Source organism: Trichosporon asahii (assembly GCF_000293215.1).
Source record: "Trichosporon asahii var. asahii CBS 2479 unplaced genomic scaffold scaffold00051, whole genome shotgun sequence".
NCBI classification, from domain to species: domain Eukaryota; kingdom Fungi; phylum Basidiomycota; class Tremellomycetes; order Trichosporonales; family Trichosporonaceae; genus Trichosporon; species Trichosporon asahii.
Genome location: NW_014040873.1, coordinates 785,583 through 802,365, shown reverse-complemented (window position 1 = coordinate 802,365; position 16,783 = coordinate 785,583). Strand labels below are relative to the sequence as shown.

Here is a 16,783-nt window from a genome sequence, read left to right as displayed (position 1 = left end):
CGTGAGCGTCAGAGACGACACGACTCTCGACGCTTCGGGGTAAGGCTCTACTTGAGGCCGGCGTAGAGATATCCAGCAGATTTCAGTCGACCTCCGCCCAGCACACTGGTCGCCGGCCGTGGGGCATGAGGAAAGAGTGCATCATGGAAAGCGCAGACGTTGGCATGTACTCGCCGCCATCTTCGGCACGCGAGGGCGGCCCCGCGAGATCATCAGTGGGTTCACGGCGCAGTCAGCCCCTGCCCACCATGCCTTGCTTCTGGAACGCGTTCAGTAGTCCAGTCTAGCCCGGAGTACGAGCAAGGGGACTCCACCCTGGGCGTGAGGGCCGCTGCGATTCCGGTGTGGCACTTGACTCGTCCGTGCGGCGAGCCTCGAACGGCGATCATTCTGGGGACCCAAAGGTGCCCCCCCCCGGACGACATCACGTCGGATGGCCAAAAAGGCACCATAGGTCCTCTGCAGACAATCAACGGCTGACATCTGATGCGAGTGAGTTCGAGAAGTGACTCGAAATAACCTTCTCGTCATCGACATGTGACCGGCGACCATGACACTCCGCGGGCATCTGGGATGCGATGATATCCCCACCCCTAGCTGCAGGCGGCACGGGCTTCGCTCTGATAGAACTCAGGGAGAAACCCCTGTGGTGACCTAGTTGTGGCGCAGAGCGGGCATGAGGACGACACAGGACGCTCACAGTCAGAAGGGCAAACGTGCAACGTCAACGACATGAGACACACGGCGTGGCAGTAATTCGGACGGAATTAGACCAGAGCCTCATTTTCCGACCAGAGGTGGGGAAATCGTCTAGTGGTAAGACACAGACTTTGCAACTCCTTCTTGCCAATGTCTGCGACCGGTGTTCGATTCACCGTTTCTCCATGTTTTTGGTATGCCTTCAGCAGCTGTACCTCCAACCTTATGAACTCACCACTCAGAGAAGATGACAGAGCGGGATTCGTCTGCGACTTGCTCTCGGACCCGCAGACAAAGTCACTGTTTGGCGATTCAGCGTTCCCCCGCAACATGGAACCGGCATCACCGGAATCATCACCGGATGGCTCCAGTAACTTGAGTTGCTTGCTGAGCGAAGTGCCGAAGAGTCCTTCGAAGGGGACCACCGTTCGGCGGTCACCTCGGCGCGGATGTCACGGAAGGAATCGGTGCGTTTGCAAGAGTGAAGCGGTGCGAGACGGACTGGCAGATGGTCCGAGAGCCGGGAGAATGTCCACAGGGCCATAGAATGCAGAACGTCATTAGTCTGCCCGCCTACATGGCCGACTGCGGATGTGAGGTTTGATTGCCCCTCTCAATGATTGGACGTGAGGGATCGACTCTCGCCCGACAAGCACAAAACTCTCCTCCGTGGACGGATCAAGGTCCGGCATATTTGCCGACGCACTCTCCACGACCAGCGGAGCAGGCCATGCTAAGGGCGAAGAACCTGCGACATCGCACGAGAAAGGCGACAGCCACTGCTCTCCGGCAAGCAACTTTCAACGGCGAGCCGGTCATTCGAACCCAGAGCCCAACAGGTATCGAGGGAGTCCGTCCGTGGGCTCAGGAGATAGAGTTCAAACAATTGCGTTCGCGAAGGGCATCTGTGGGCGTCGCCGAAGTGACCGACTCGATACCTGTGATAACGGCGTGCTGAGGCTGGGCTGTTTACAGGAATCGCCCTGGGGCGGGAGCGCCTCCAATGAAGCCATCGGAATGACGAAGTTGTCCACGCAGCTGAAGCCCTGGTGAACCTCATTTACAGAATTGTCCCCTAAGCCAAGACAGCGCTGACGCGGGTTGATAGGGACACCCACGACGAACGTTCACTCAACCCGCTGCAAGGAGCGATCGTCGCAGTTCCCTCGTATGCTCTTCAGCCACGTTGAGCCCTCGGAGCCGCTTGATCCGACTAGTGGGGTTGCTCCTCGTGCCAAGGGACTCTTGTCAGCTGGACATTGACTGGCAGCTCAGAAGACGGAGTCTCGCATTGGTCCCCGAGTTCATCTTTGTGCAGTGAACACCGGGAGTGGCCTCTGCTGGTGCGGCAGAATGTTTCAAGAGGAAGTTCACGTTGACGCTTTCGCTCAAGAGCCAGGTGCCTCTAGAACGCTGCACCCAGAGCTGCGGCCTTCGGCTGTCATCGACCTCCGCCTTCGCCTCAGGCTTTGAGCGACAATGTTCACCTCACCACGCCGCTCCCGATTGCAGGGGTTCCGTGAGCTCATGATCAGTCCCTGAGATGTTCCGACTACCATGCTCAAGTCCGAGTCGCCCGTTGTGTCTCAGGTCGGACAGAGTCAAGGGAAGGGAGGGCTCTTGGCGCGAGTGCTGTTCGCATCATCCGTCCGTCGACGGACTTCTAACGCCCGAGAAGTCGGTGGGGAAGACATCATCGCAAGGCCGGGGAGACGGTATTAAACCAGCACGCAGGTCCTTACTGCCACCCCCCCGCCAACACCTGATCCTCTACAATGCGCCTCACTGCCCTCGCCACACTCATTGCCCCTCTCGCTGCTCTTTCAGCCTTGGCTGCACCTACCCCGGACACCATCAACCTGGCCACACGTGATGAGGCTGATGTGATCGTCGGCCGCGCCCTCGCTTCCGTCGACCCTTCGACTACCTCTGTCACCGACATCGAGCGCGAGGTAAGTCTGGCAAGGAGGGATCGCCATGTGAAGCCATGTTGATCGCCCCAGATTTCCCGGGTGGAGGTTGGTGCCCATGCCCTAGCCGCCCGCGATGTCGGGAAAGATGCCTTTGTTACCGCCAACAGCGGCATCCACTCAATCCAATGCCTGCAGTACCTTCTGACTGCGCGTGGATTCCGCACCGACCGCGACGGCATTCTAGGCGCCGATACGATCGCCCAGATCAAAGCGTTCCAGAAGTCCAAGGGGTTGACCGTCGACGGCTCAGCCGGACCGGCCACTCTCAGCGCCCTCATCGCTCTCGTTGAGAGTGGAGACACTGGCGTCTTCGCCAAAGCTGCCCAGAAGGGCCTTAATAAGTTTGGTGCCAAGCTCGAAATCGACGGTATCTTCGGCGCCAGTTCAGTCGCCGCGACCAAGAAGCTTCAGACTGCCAACGGTTTGACGGCGAGCGGCAAGGTCGGTGGCAGCACGTGGTCGCTCTTCTTCGGGGGCGCCGGCAAGGTGGCAGCGGACTGCGACAACGTCAAGGCCAGTGTTGCGAAGAGTGCCACCACCCTCGTCGGAGACTTCCGCGTGCACAAGTGTCTCGCATCCAATCTCAAGGCGATGCTGGCCGCCGCCAAGGCCGATGGTGTTACCCTTTCGCACCGGTCATCCTACCGCTCCACGGAGGAGCAAATCGCGATTCGCAAGCAGTACTGCGGCACGACACACTACGACATCTATGAGAAGCCATCGAACCAGTGCTCTCCTCATGCCGCCCCCCCCGGCACCACGCGACACGAGCGTGGCCTGGCGATCGACTTCCTTAACTGCCGTGATACGACAGCGTGCTTCAAGTGGTTAAGTGCCCATGCCGCCAAGTACCACTTCAAGAACTATCCCCCCGAGAACTGGCACTGGTCGTACGACGGCTACTGATCCATGGATGCAGTCACTATATTGTAGCGAGATGCAGCGAAAGCAGTTATGGCATGCACCGCAGGCCATGCAACGTCTGCAAGGAAGTGCCACACCACAATGTCCCCAGGTCCGTCTTGATATGCGCTCCCCGTCTCTCGGGCCGTACCAGTCAGGAGCGTTTGGAGTCCTCTCTGGGTCTTTGGATGCTGGCATGCGCGGATAGATTACCGCAGAACTAGGGTAAACTCTGTTTCCGCCCCAGGAAGTCAGGCTCGATGAGCAGGCAGCACTTTACAGAGAGCTGCACGCACACGATCGCAGTTTGACCGCAAGAACATTGCGGACCGGGCAGTGTGTCAGATTGCGACCCAGGGTCACTGCGTTGAGGCACAGCCTTGACTTGCGCTCACTCGCTAGCTCATTTGACGCAATTGAGCTTCAGCTTCACGCAACGCTTGAGTATCGATCGCGGAATTTGGAAAAGTACACGGTAGCATGCAGATCTCTTCGCCTGGATCGGGCGTACGGCGGTCGTGGGTTGCCCGAGTTGACCATATGAGCCACTGCTTGGCGCTGTTTGGTGCCTCGGCGGAGAGAAACGGTGATGGAGGCGGGGGCCGATGGATCAGCGCCGGCAACCGAGTACCTGAGTCGCAAAAGGTATGCAAGGCATGGGACGCAGATGTGTCACCCTGGTCCAGTGAGTGCAGTGTCCCAGGAACAATCGTCGGCTGGCATGGTCGTGCGTGTCCTGAATTATCAAAGATGACTGCAGGCAGGGTGCTGTCGAGATGCCTGTCCGGCACCGAGATTGGGCTGGACCTCTGTTGGTCACTAACATCTTTGATTGGGCCGTGATAACTTTTTCCTGAGCGACGCCATGGCCCCATACATCATACCCCATCAGACCTGAGGGTGCGCTGTGTCAACAGTTGTCGCTCGCTGGACTTAGTGGTGTAATGACGTGCTATGCAACCACACCGCAAGCGCGCGAACCAAGGCCCCGCTGACCTGAGCACTAGATGCTAGACGCTGCCATCAGCCGGTATCTGAATCGGCATCAGACCAGAGGCTGTCATGTCACCAGTCGCTTGTCGGGCTGACATGCAATATTGCTCAACCAGCCCTTGCCTACATGACAGAACCCCAACCCGAACTCAACTCTGCGTCTCCTATACTCTCGTCTCCATCTCGACCAGTTCTTCGTGGCCGACGAGGAAGAAGTGCACTGGATCGCATCGATCTCGCCCCACACAAACACTGTCCATTACGCATTACCCTCGCCTCCACCACCACCGACCGACCGTAGCTAGATTGCATTCCGGGTGGCTAAGAACGAAATCCCCGTGACCAAGCATCCTCGTCCTGATTCGCCGACCAGGTATCTTGCGCCAAGATGGTGAGTGGACCGGCTGATGGGCATGTGGGCAACTGGGCAACAGCACCCTGCCGATCACGGCCATCGTTATTCGCCGCGACGCCATCGGCTCGTTGCCTATCGCTATCGGTGGCGGTGGCGGCAATGACTTGAATGCCGTGCACGTCTTAGTCATGCGGCCGTTACTCATCTGTACTTGCAAGGGCCGATGGTGTCCATGACCCAGTTGTGCCCTGCATAAGTGTTACCGCATCAAGAGCATCCCAGCTGACTCGTACAGAGCCCGTTCCGGACGAAAAAGGACATCGAGAAGGAGACATTTGCGATTGAGGACGAGGCGCCGCGCGTGCGCGTCGAGGATGACAGCAGCTCGTACGACTCGAGCCAGTTCGCTGAACTGGCCGCGAAGGAGGAGGGACACGATATCAAGTTCCGCACTTTGACGTGGAAGAAGGCGACGCTACTGCTGTTCGGCGAGTATGTGTGTCTTGCCATCCTGGCCTTGCCGTGGTGTCTCTCGGTTCTGGGATGGGCTTGCGGTCTCATTGTGCTCGTGGCCCTGGGATTCTTCTGCTGGTACACGTCCTACACACTTTGGCAGTGGTGCATGCGCCACCCCGAGTCGACGGACATGGTGGACATTGCTGCAACGCTGTTCCCCCGCTTCCCCTGGCTTGCACGCGAGCTGACAGGCTTCTTTCTGCTCGTGAACAACGTGATGCTCATCGGCTTCCACGTCTTCACTGGTGCTAAGATCCTGAACACGCTCTCCGAACACAGCATGTGCACCGTGGCCTTCCAGGGTTTCAGCGCAATCATGGGCATCGTGTTCTCGCTCCCGCGCACGCTAAAGGATGTGTCGAAGATGGGTGTCTTCAGCGCCATCTCCATGGGCATTGCGATCCTCCTCGCCCTCATCTTCTCGGGTATCGAGGACCACCCTCTCGGAGGTTATGGAGGAAAGTGGCCAGAGCTCGGGCCAGTACGCACGAGTGGCGGATTCCCGACTCCGAAGCCTGACTTCGTGGGCGGACTCAACGCGGTTCTCAACATGGCCTTCCTCTGGAACGGCCAAATCCTGTATCCCTCCTTCATTGCGGAGATGAAGGAGCCCAAGGACTTCCCCAAGGCGCTGGCGGCTCTGACCGCGCTCGAGATGGGGCTCTTCGTCGTCGTTTCTGTCGTCGGTTACTACTACCTCGGACAGTACGCGCAGGCGCCCATGATGGGCTCGTTCGTGAACCCCAGCTATCGCAAAGCTGCCTTTGCCTTCGTGCTCCCGCCCACAATTATCATCGGCGGAATCTACTCGAACGTGACGTCGAAGTACCTGTACCGACGGATTCTCGGCAACTCCCGCCACGCCCACTCCAACACAGTGCTCGGCTGGGGCACCTGGCTCTCCATCGTCTTCCTCATTTGGACTGTGGCCTTCGTACTCGGAAACGTCATTCCCTCGATGGGGGACTTCCTGTCCATTATCTCGAGCTCGTGTACGAGTTGGTTCGGATTCATGTTCTGGGCCGTCGCCTACTACAGGATGAACAAGAAGCGTCTCTTCAAGGGGCCCCTCAAGTGCTTTACGACGTTCCTGAACGTTCTCATCTTCGGGTTCGGCCTGTTCATGCTGGGAGCAGGGCTGTACACGAGTATTGAGGCGATCATTCTCGACTATCAAGGACCCGTGAGGGGAACTTTCTCGTGCGCGGACAACCAGTGATGTTTTACAGGAGTTCGAAGCGCTATATCGCATAATCACTAGAAATACAGTCATTTTGGTTGTCGACATATACATGCTCATATGCACTTAGATCTCAGAGCGTCTGCTGCGCGCCGCTTCAACTTGAAGTTCAGGGGAGGTTTGCTGGTAACGCTGGTGAGGTTGGTGAGATGACTTCGACGTCCCCCGACTTGTTTCGTCCGCCACACCCTGCAGTTCTCGCCCCGCGAAGTCTGATGATGTGCATGCTGTGACACCTCGTACAGGAATATTATGGTTGCATGCTATTATACCACGCAAGCTCTCATGAAGATGTACATATGATTACGCTATGATGTAGCTTCAGATTTCCTTTTCTCTCAAAAACTCGAGCCGACCGAGTCTTCCCTGCTCCACTCAGTCCATGCCGAACGTCCACACCTTGACACACATTCCAAACCCGTCGACGGCCTCTGCAGGAGGATAGCTGACGTGCCCTGAATCGGCGCCGCCGGTGGCTTCGACCTCCCCGCCTGCCCAGTACGTCAGGTAGATGCTGCGCGCGTCCGCCTGAACGCAGGACGAGAACTTCATAGCCTGCGGGTGATTGCCTAGTAGCACGTGAGCGCGAAGCATAGGACGCTGCGCATCCAGCGACGGCTCCTCGTTACCGCGAGCTCGCATCGGCATCCCCTTCTCTAGCTCCTTCAGATCCTCCTTGAGCGGCTGCAGGATTCGGCTGTAGAGTGCATCTTCCTCAGGGATCTCGGGAATCTTCTTGCCGTTGATCAGGATCACGTTGAAGGACTGACAGTCAGCTTGATCAGTGCAGGAGCATCTCACCGTGCAGAGCACAATGTGATCGCGGTACGTTGTCAGCTGGCGAATGACGGTGCCCAGACCAATAAGAACGGTGTGCTTCTTGACGAATGCTGCGCGTTGCCCATCAGGCAATTCGGCGGCGGCGCGGAACACATCCCTGTAGTGGCGCACAATGAAGATGGCGCCCGTCTTAGTCGTGCATACGAGGTCCGTCGACGTGTAGTGGCACCTGCATGTCAGTATGGAGGAGGTCACACGCAAACTCACGCAGAGAAGGAGTATTCGATGTCTTCGGGCTTGTCGATCTTAACGCGGAGCCCATGCATCGCGACGCCGCGTGCAACTGCCTCATCAAACCCACTCTCCCCCTCTGCGTAGCCGGGCACTATCGCGCGGCCGATCGGAGCCGGAACACCGCTCGTCAGAGTGGAGGTTTGGGCGCGCTTACGCTCATCGTCGGGGACGGCCTTGAAGTCATCGGCCAGCGAGAGCGAGTACGCAAAACACGCAGTGTCCCTGGCGGCTGACCTCGTCGGTGGGAACGCAAGGACGTGCTTGTTCGTGTGTCGCGAGTACACGTGCATCTGCCGGTCGAGGCAGACAAATACATAGTCGTCGTCCAGTTCGATGTACTGCTGTTAGTCTGTCGATTAAGCAGAACACCTACGTTAGGGCGCCCGATATTCGCCCAGTCTCGTTCAATCCGCTGCATCGGCTTGTCCTCCTCCAGGTGCCAAATGTAGATGGCATTGCTGCCACACGCTGCAACAACAGCCTTGGCGTCGGGAGTATCCGCCTTGTCGACGTGAAGACGGAAAGCGAGGCAGCGGGACGGGGGCTGCAGCGTCTGATAGTGCTCGAGGTGCCCCCGCGGCAGCGGGCCATCGGGCCGGTTCGGGCAGAAGACTTTCGGGTGTGTGAACGAGACGGCCGTGGCAGAGAGCGGCGACTGGCCGACCTTGGGAAGTGAGTCACGCGCGCGGGCTTCGCCTGTGCGCCAAACTTCTAAGGCTGTGTTGTCTGTTGTCAGTCGTGTTACTTTCTAGGGGTGACACACCGTTGTCGTCATCGACGTTAAAGCCCAAGGCAGGGTCGATGATGCCCGGACGATTGAACACAACATAGCCACGTCCGGCTTCCAGATGAGCGTAACCGTCGAGTCCCTCAATGCAGAAGATGGGACGCGATGTGTGCTGATCGACCGTGATGAGACCGTTGCGATGAGTCTGCCGCGATGTGCACAGGAGAATGTCCTGTTCCAAGATCGACTTGATCCGCCACACGGTGTTAGTTGGGGGCGTGACCCACCGAAGCCGACATCGGGCGAGGCTCCACGCGTTCTGAAGGCTACGGTGGGCTTCGCCTTAACGAAGAGTCAGTGCGTCCTCCTTGCACTCGGAATCGCCATCGACTCACAGACGTAGCGCCAGTTGACGCGGGTGCGTCGTTTACCATCAACGTTGCCTTTGTTCTCCATTGGGTCCGCATCGTGGGCAACATCGGACCAGTCCCACTCCGGTAGCTCGCGCATTGCGGTTGCGGGCGTCTCCAGCAACCGGTAGACATTGAACGCGATAGGGCGACGGTCGTACTCGTCAATGCCCCAGATTCCGTTCTTCGCCAGATTGTTGCATGTCTGGAGATCGAATGGCTCCACTCCATCCACTAGACTGGCGTGTCTCCACAACCCCGAGCTGTGTGCGCGAGCACAGGCGAGCCAGGACTTGGTCACGCGCTCAGAAGAGCAAAGGTCGTTGACGCCGAGGTTGGAAAGGACTTCGACAAAGATGTCTTCGCCGAGGACGGTGAGGGGGTCCTGCATGGCGATGTCTGTGCTGTGTGAAGAGAATGCAGTGCAGAAGAAGGAAGAAGAGGAGGCGAGTGGATACCGGTGACTCGGTGTCGTATTCACTTGCCGATTGTCGTCAAGTGGAACTCGGAATGTAGATTGTCTTGCGGCGTGCACATTCGAACGACAGTGACGTACATGGCTCGCTACGAACTACGAGTCACTGGATTGGAAGGGGGACGATTTAAAATCTGATCGGATGCAACTGATAAGACTGGGGCTAGCGATTACATGATCGTTTAAGGACAGAAGTCACGTGCAGGTGTGCGCATGGACCGAACAACGGTCGAACCGGTGTCACAAGAGACCGGAAGCGGGATGGGAAGCCGGAAACCCACCCTTTAATCCGTCCCAGCTGTCCTTGGGTGACTTCGGGCGGGCGGAGAAAGCCTGGGCACAGCACGGCCAGACCTGGCACCAGCTTGACCCAGGATCGCAAGTGGCCCAGAAAGGTGTACACGGAGCTCGGAGCCTGCACAAACCGGTGCCGTCGCCGCCGCCCAGCCAGCTCTGGCCGGGACGGGGCTGGCGTAAGTTCTCGCTGATAGGAAATGGCCAGAGCCTGGAAGCTTAAGTGGCGGGATGTTAGCGTCCAAGGGGGTGCCTGACGGTCATTCCCATCACCCAACCTGCCTTTGCCCTCCGTGGCCTGCGTGCCAGTCTTTGATCGCGAACTGCCTATGATGTGCACGACCGCCAGGCGAACCGGCACAGCAACCGCGACCGCGCCGGCGCGCTAGGGTGGGAACAGCTACGCCTATCCTCCGGGCGCAGACCACGCAGCAGCACGCGCACACGGCACCATCCCTCGCATATCTCGCAATCACTGCGCTGCCGCTGCGACTTGCGACAACCGCCGGCTCTTCACCGTCTACCGTATCATTCCATAGGCCATCCGTCTGGTCATTCTGATACATCTTCTCACATCTCACACGCCCTCTACACAGCAACATCTCCTCCACGCCTGCCAACCTTTCGCCTCCCACGCTCTTTCCGCCCCAGCGTCCCCGTCGCTCGTCATATCTGCGATCCACGACGTCGAACTCCAGGTAGACTCGCCCAGCGATAGTCAATACCCTTCTCCATCGTCGTCATTCGTTATCTCCACGGCACAGATAGACAATTGTCGACGACCTACGCGACTTTGGACTGGCCGTCACACTACCGGGTGCTGTCTACACAAAAACTGCTCGTCTGCCGATCGCTTCTCTGCCTTCTCCCTCAAGCCCTTCATTCTCGCAACACAACAACATTGACAAACCCGCTCTATGCGCCAGTAGGCTTGTGGAGGTCGCCTCGTAACTACAACAAGAGACATATTCCCGAGTTGGGCCATTAACAGTCGAGTCGTCTCCGAGATGCCTGCCCTTGCCGACACTCGTCACTATTCGTATCGCGATCATGAGCGTGACCGAGAGCGAGGGCGAGACCGCGATCGTGATCGCGACCGCGAGCACTTCCGTCGCACTTCACCCCCCTTAGCCATTGTGCCAGGATCACCCGGTCGACGACCCATTCAGTCGTCATCTGGCGCGCTGCTTTCACTAAGCCAAGACATAACTGCGCTAGTTTCACTCTCATTCGAAGCCACTTTCTCCCTCGTGAACGACTATGTCCGTGCTGCTCTAGGCACAGTAGGTGTTGGACAATACGTGCGAGTCGACCCTTCACGTTCCTCGACGGACACCGGTTCGGGATTGGCCGTCGTTGTGGTCGGGGCTGCTGATCGTGGGTTGTTTTGTTCGTCAGCTCACTAACGTACAGCCACCGGACAGAGTCTCACATTGCGCCTCGCGAAGAGTGGCTATACCGTATTCCCCCTGATGCCTGCGACGTCGTCCGCTCCAGCTTCCTCGCCCTTGTCGACGCTGCTTCTCGCGTGGTCTGGCATCCAGAAGCGTATCCAGGCTCGCGACCCGGGGCACACTGGCGCTGTCGTCCCGGTCATCATTGACAGTTCCGGTGACGCGTTCTTATCGTCTCACGTGCAGTACTACACATCGCCTCCGTCTCCACCGAAAGGATCCAATACGGCTGGGCGTTTCACTCATGCGGGAGACACGGTTCGCGCGTACTGCCATGAGAATAACCTGGCTTTGGTCGCTATTGTCTGCGCAGCGCCTGTGTCGTCGCGCGCGGCGCCCAAATCGCCGAACAGCCCTCAAGCAATGACACCGCCCAGTCGAAACGAAGTTCCTATCCCCGGAGTCCCCTCGGGATCCCTCACACAGACCGACGAGGAGTCTTTGCTTGCGCTGTACAATGCGCACATTCTAGACCCGCTGAACGTGGTCCGCGCTCTCGGAGATATGCTTGTATCGCCCCGCGGCTCCGGACGTCCACACGGGCGCGTGCTTTTCGTCGAGGCTGCTGGCACCGTCGAGGACGCCGATCTGCGCTCAGTCTTCGGCGCGCCAGACGGCGGTGCTGGTCGCATGATTGCAGCTGCGCGAACAGAGGCGGCGAGTCTATTGCGCAAGGAGCTCAGTTATGCCGGAATTGATGTTTGCGAAGTCGTCGTTGGTGAGTTGAACTCCTAAGCGTTGCGTTGGTCTGACATCGTAGGCCCTATGTGTCCTTCGACCGGACTTGCCGTGCGTTCTGCCAGCATGGACAGTGACACGGACAAGCCGTTCGTGCTTGAGGAGAAGCGTGACGCGCACGCTCCGTCGGCCCTGGCGGCCTCGAAAGACGACGTACTGGCGTCACGTCTCCGACTCCTCGCGCGAGTGTTTGCTGTAGACGATGCGCTGGTGTACTCGTGCGTGCGTCGTGCGATCGAGGACCGCTATCCACGAGCGCGGCACCATGCGGGCTTGGCGCCGCTGATTGCGTCGGTTGCCAATGCAACACCCGGCATCAGTGTGGTACGCTGCATCGGCCGCTGGATGCTGGGCCGCCTGTTTCCCCGCCAGAAGTGACCCCAGCATTTCTTATCGATCGCGACTTCTCGATGTCGCAGCTCTGCCTCAGGATGAGGCTGTAGATTACCTGTTCCTACGTTGTATATCAGCCTGAATCGGCCGACCACGTCCTCGTCATGTCATTAACGGCTTGTTTCAATTCTCCACGTGCAGTGTAGCTTTCCGACCTTCCTCCCCTTATAGACGTGCACATGTCATTATTGTTTATGTATTCAGTATCGCTGCTGAGATGATTGTGTCAGTGCGTTCGGATGAAGGAATGAGCATGGAGAAGCGTCCACAGGTTGGGAGGTTGCGATGTAGCTATGGTCTCGGGGCAGCAGCAACGAGCGAGGCGGAGCGGAGAGCATGTCCGACTTCCGTGTGGACAATAGCGCGTCGTGGTAGCGTAAGGCACGCGGCCACGCACCCTGCCCTGGTGCAGGAACGATTGTTGCAACGACCGAAAAAGCTCATAGTGCAGGGTAGGCAAGGGCCGGAATGGCGCTAGGGTCTCATTCATCTGCTCTCAGATAAAGAGGCGTTTTTCCGTCTGAGAGTTTGGAGAAGTCTCACGTCAATAGCCAGCTCCGTCTAAGGTAGCTGCAGGCCATAGCACGTAGAATGACACCACCCCGCACGCACGAGGTCGCTTGGTGAGGTTGCACGGTGTGTGCGGCGGGGCTCTCAACTTGGTGGGACCACAACGACGGTCGACAGGCTTGCCACTGCCAAGGCGGAGCACAGCTTTGCGCAGGCGAGATACGAGATCTTGCAGATCCCCCATACCCCTTCACCATGCCTTCAGCAACAAAGTGATGAACGTGCTGCGCATGACCTTTTGCGCGACTTGGGCGTCAGTGGCCGAGGGGCCGAGGGACAGAGCCGATGTACCCGGGTAGGCGCCAAATAGATGTCAACAAATGCGAAGAGAGGCGGTAGGGGGCGGCAGGGTGTGGAATGTCTCGCACGCAAGTTGGCGCCGCCGGGCGCTGAATGCTGACGCAGTCACTCCTGACGCAGGCATCGGCCGTCTCGGAGAGCTATGGATAGCACAGACGACAGCCTCTGGGCGCTCCGTGAGCGTACCGGTATCGGGGGACGGGTCGCCCAGGTTGGCAGGACGACGGCGGGCAGGGCGTGGCTGATGGCAAGACCGACGCGGTCTGCTGGGTGGTGAGTCGTCACTATCTCGATCGGGCGTTGCCGGCGAAGACAAAACGAGTCAGGATCTCTAGTTCTGCCGCAGATCGCATTCGCAGCATTCCGCTGGACTGCGCCGTGCATCCCGAGCCCCCGTGTTCCGGGACAGGATAACGAAAGCTTAACTGCGTTTATCATTCGGTCCTCCTCGATCCTCAATGGATCCTCGATCGAGGATCCCCACCCAACTGTAGGACCTGCTGTCACGCTGGGCGTAGCTGGCTGAAAAGTAGTCTCCGAATGGACCGACGAGGCACAGGCTTTGCCATGGTTGCATGCGTACTGAACTCGGTGGCCGTTCCACTCATAGACCCCTCATTGTCTATCCGATCCTCTGCACCGCCCGACCAATGAGCGGGTCCGAGGGATAGGGCTAATGATTAGAGCGTTCTGCAGGATGGGCAGTGGTAGGGCAAGCGAGCGCGGACGGGAGACGGCTCGTCGGCTCATGGCCCGCACCAGTCTTGGGCTTGGCGCACAGCACGATAGATTAGCTTGTCTGAGTGAGAGACCATTCTTTGCCGCTTGTATCTCAGGCGCCGGAGTTGTCAGCAGTTGCGAGCGCCCAAACAGCATCATGCAACATGATGGTCAGGTCACTGACGACGTATGCAGCTAAGTCATGCAGAGCCCGTCACAACAAGTGCACGCGCACGCACAAGCGCGCCCGCGAGACGCGTTCGATCCTTTACATTGGCGCACCCTGCGGCTTATTTCTGCAGGCACGATTGGTCTGGTGTACAGGACGGCTGCAGGCGACTAAATCGATACGTGAGTGGCGGCAATAATGCAGCCATACGCCCAGGATCCGTAGCACAGGGGCGCTCTAGGGACCCGGGCCAAGGCCAAGCCCGGCAGTGGGCCTGTGCACACCGCGAGTCAAGGCTCGAGGCTCGAGGGCGCCGGCACGCTGCACGGGGTTGGACCACAGCCACGAACGGGCCGTATCTCTCCCGCAGCACCTGGCCAGCAACGGCACAGCGGCAGGTCCCCGCGCCAGGCCGGCCCCCGACCTCCCCAGCCCACCAAGCCAGCACCCGATCTGAGACCACCACACGTACCACGACCACTGCGCTCAAGCCCTCCACTCCCCACTCAGTGGCCAGCCTAGCCTGGCACGGCTGTGGGCGCTCGCACCACAGACCCCGCTGCAAGTCCACTGGCCGCTGGTTGCACCATTCCTGGAACCATCCAAACCCAGTACAGGGACGGGGCGCCTCCTGGCTCATCCTGGCCGGTCCCCTGCGCGATTCTGCTTGCACGCACGACCGCCCCTGCACGCTCTGCACGCTGCTCGCGTCCCTGATCCTTGTCCTCACTGGCGATTGCCTTAGTCTCAGATCAGTCGTGCTCAGCCATCCCCCGCGATCCCTCGCTGCAGAGCCCTTCAGAGCGCCGCGCCCCTCGCTGCCCTTCGCTGCCCCCCTGCCGGCAAGTCAGCGCGAGCCATGAGCGCCATGCCCACGCCATGCAAGCCAGCGCCAAAGCCTGCTGTCCGGCGGTGCAGAGCGCAGACCCCGCAGAGCTAAGAAGAGCACACCTCATCGCCGGTGTCTTCCTTTTCTTCCCCCCATCGCTGATTCTCACTTCTTCTATCCTCTCACTTCCTACCGCTACTCTCTGCTCCCCTTCCCCGTAATAAACCTCTTCCTCCTCGTTTCATTCCTCTCACCACCCTCCATTCCTTAACCAACAATGTTCGCCCAGGCTCTTACTCTCGCTGCCCTCGCTGGTGCCGTCGCCGCCCAGTCCGGCCTCAAGATCAACACCCCTGTACGTCGTGCCCACCACCGCCGTCACCCCACCGCCGTCTGTCCCACCCAGTCGGTCGACCCACAAGGCTCGCACATCTGCAAAAGGAGTCTCTGTCGGCGGCTGGCCAAAGGGAGGGACAGACGGCTGGGTTGGAAGACGCGGAATGTCTCGCACGAACTGATGCTGACTGATACAGCCTGCTCTTACCCTCTGTGGTACGTCAACACTGTCGAAAACGAAGCCGCGAGACATTGTACTGACCTTTCCTAGAGCCCTCGCTCATCACCTGGGAGGGCGGTGAGGCTCCTTACATCGTGTAAGTTTTCTGGAAGCACACAGGTGGCAAAGGGACTGTGCCGATCACTTCCGGCGCGGCGTCTGACGTTCCCGTTCTGCGTTCTCCACACGAAACACTCGCAAACAGACGCTGACAATACACAGCTCGGTCATCCCCGGTGGCCAGCAGAGCGCCCCTGCCCTCAAGTACCTCTCGCAGGGCACCAACGACCACCAGATGACCTGGAACATCGACATTGAGGCCGGTACGTACAGATCCGCCAACTGAACAAGCACACACAACTGACTGATTGCAGGCACCCAGGTCACCCTCAAGGTCCTCGACAAGACTGGTCTCGCTGCCTTCTCCGCCCCCGTTTCCGTGAGTATACACGCATCGAACCCATTGCTCGTCTTCTATCCCGCATTTGGCTAACATGGTCAGATCCAGGGCACCGACCGCTCGTGCCTTTCGGGCGGCAGCGCTTCGGCCTCTGCTTCTGCTTCCGACGCCCCCGCTTCCGAGTCGGGCTCTGCCTCCGAGGCCCCCGCCTCTGAGACTCCCTCCGAGTCCGCCGCCCCCTCGCCTTCGTCCGCCGAGGCTTCCCCTTCGGCCTCGGCCGCCCCCTCGCCCTCGGCCGCCCCCTCGTCGGCTGCCTCCCCCTCGGCTCCTGTCTCGTCGGCCACCGCCTCCCCCTCGGCCGGCTCGTCCACCTCGTCGCGTGCCCCCACCTCGACCACCTCGAAGGCCGCCGCTTCGCCCTCCGCCTCCGTTAACAGCGGTGCGAAGGCCAACGTTGCCTCGTTCGGCATCATCGCCGCCGCCGGTGCCCTCGTTGCCCTCTTCTAAGCGCAGAGACTTTGACCAACCTCACATCGTACTCTGTTTCCCATCTCATATCCCTACACATTAACCCCCCATCATCACCCTCTACACTCCCTCACTTCTGGTTCTCATGAGTACATGATCTATAGACCATACTTCAAACTCGCCTCCCGCCCCGCGTGGCGTCGTTAGCTTACAGTGATTCAGTGACAGCAATGTCATGAGGTTACTCTTCCCCGACACTACCGTGAGCGTGTTGTTAATAATCGCTTTGATACGTCGCTTGAACAATCATTGGATAGGATTTGTCGCACATAATTCGTTGCATAATAATAAATGTTCGCTTCACAACTTGGCAGTGCATCACACTAACGGCTCACAAATGCAAAGCGAGCTGCTTGCAGCTGCCGTGAGGGCGGCGTAGGTATACCCCTTCAAATCCACGGTTACCGGTGGAGGTGGAGGGCGTAAACAAATCGATGTGAGCGCTTCAGGCGACCGTTTGGAACTTG

At 58.9% G+C, this 16,783-nt stretch overlaps 5 protein-coding genes and 1 non-coding gene across 6 annotated transcripts; 5 read left to right on the top strand and 1 right to left on the bottom strand.

Moving 5' to 3' along the window:
- Positions 1-799: 799 nt before the first annotated feature.
- A1Q1_t327 lies at positions 800-885 on the top strand. The gene has a single exon. It is a non-coding gene; the product is annotated as a tRNA-Ala (tRNA).
- Positions 886-2,474: 1,589 nt separating this feature from the next.
- On the top strand, positions 2,475-3,578 carry A1Q1_02682 (Curculin domain protein (mannose-binding) lectin; the record flags this gene model as incomplete). The annotated part of the gene is made up of 2 exons (XM_014323943.1): positions 2,475-2,651; positions 2,703-3,578. 2 exons carry the CDS (start codon positions 2,475-2,477, stop codon positions 3,576-3,578), a joined length of 1,053 nt encoding a protein of 350 aa, XP_014179418.1.
- Positions 3,579-4,956: 1,378 nt separating this feature from the next.
- Positions 4,957-6,658, top strand: A1Q1_02681 (uncharacterized protein; the record flags this gene model as incomplete). The annotated part of the gene is made up of 2 exons (XM_014323942.1): positions 4,957-4,959; positions 5,219-6,658. 2 exons carry the CDS (start codon positions 4,957-4,959, stop codon positions 6,656-6,658), a joined length of 1,443 nt encoding a protein of 480 aa, XP_014179417.1.
- Positions 6,659-7,054: 396 nt separating this feature from the next.
- On the bottom strand, positions 7,055-9,281 carry A1Q1_02680 (uncharacterized protein; the record flags this gene model as incomplete). Its single annotated transcript, XM_014323941.1, has 5 exons — positions 7,055-7,616; positions 7,727-8,013; positions 8,127-8,470; positions 8,517-8,822; positions 8,876-9,281. 5 exons carry the CDS (start codon positions 9,279-9,281, stop codon positions 7,055-7,057), a joined length of 1,905 nt encoding a protein of 634 aa, XP_014179416.1.
- Positions 9,282-10,666: 1,385 nt separating this feature from the next.
- A1Q1_02679 (uncharacterized protein) lies at positions 10,667-13,124 on the top strand (the record flags this gene model as incomplete). Its single annotated transcript, XM_014323940.1, has 5 exons — positions 10,667-11,036; positions 11,084-11,169; positions 11,216-11,831; positions 11,874-12,069; positions 12,932-13,124. The coding sequence occupies 5 exons, from the start codon at positions 10,667-10,669 to the stop codon at positions 13,122-13,124; spliced, it is 1,461 nt and encodes a 486-aa protein (XP_014179415.1).
- Positions 13,125-15,109: 1,985 nt separating this feature from the next.
- On the top strand, positions 15,110-16,295 carry A1Q1_02678 (uncharacterized protein; the record flags this gene model as incomplete). The annotated part of the gene is made up of 6 exons (XM_014323939.1): positions 15,110-15,187; positions 15,366-15,384; positions 15,440-15,485; positions 15,611-15,711; positions 15,763-15,827; positions 15,897-16,295. 6 exons carry the CDS (start codon positions 15,110-15,112, stop codon positions 16,293-16,295), a joined length of 708 nt encoding a protein of 235 aa, XP_014179414.1.
- Positions 16,296-16,783: the final 488 nt, after the last annotated feature.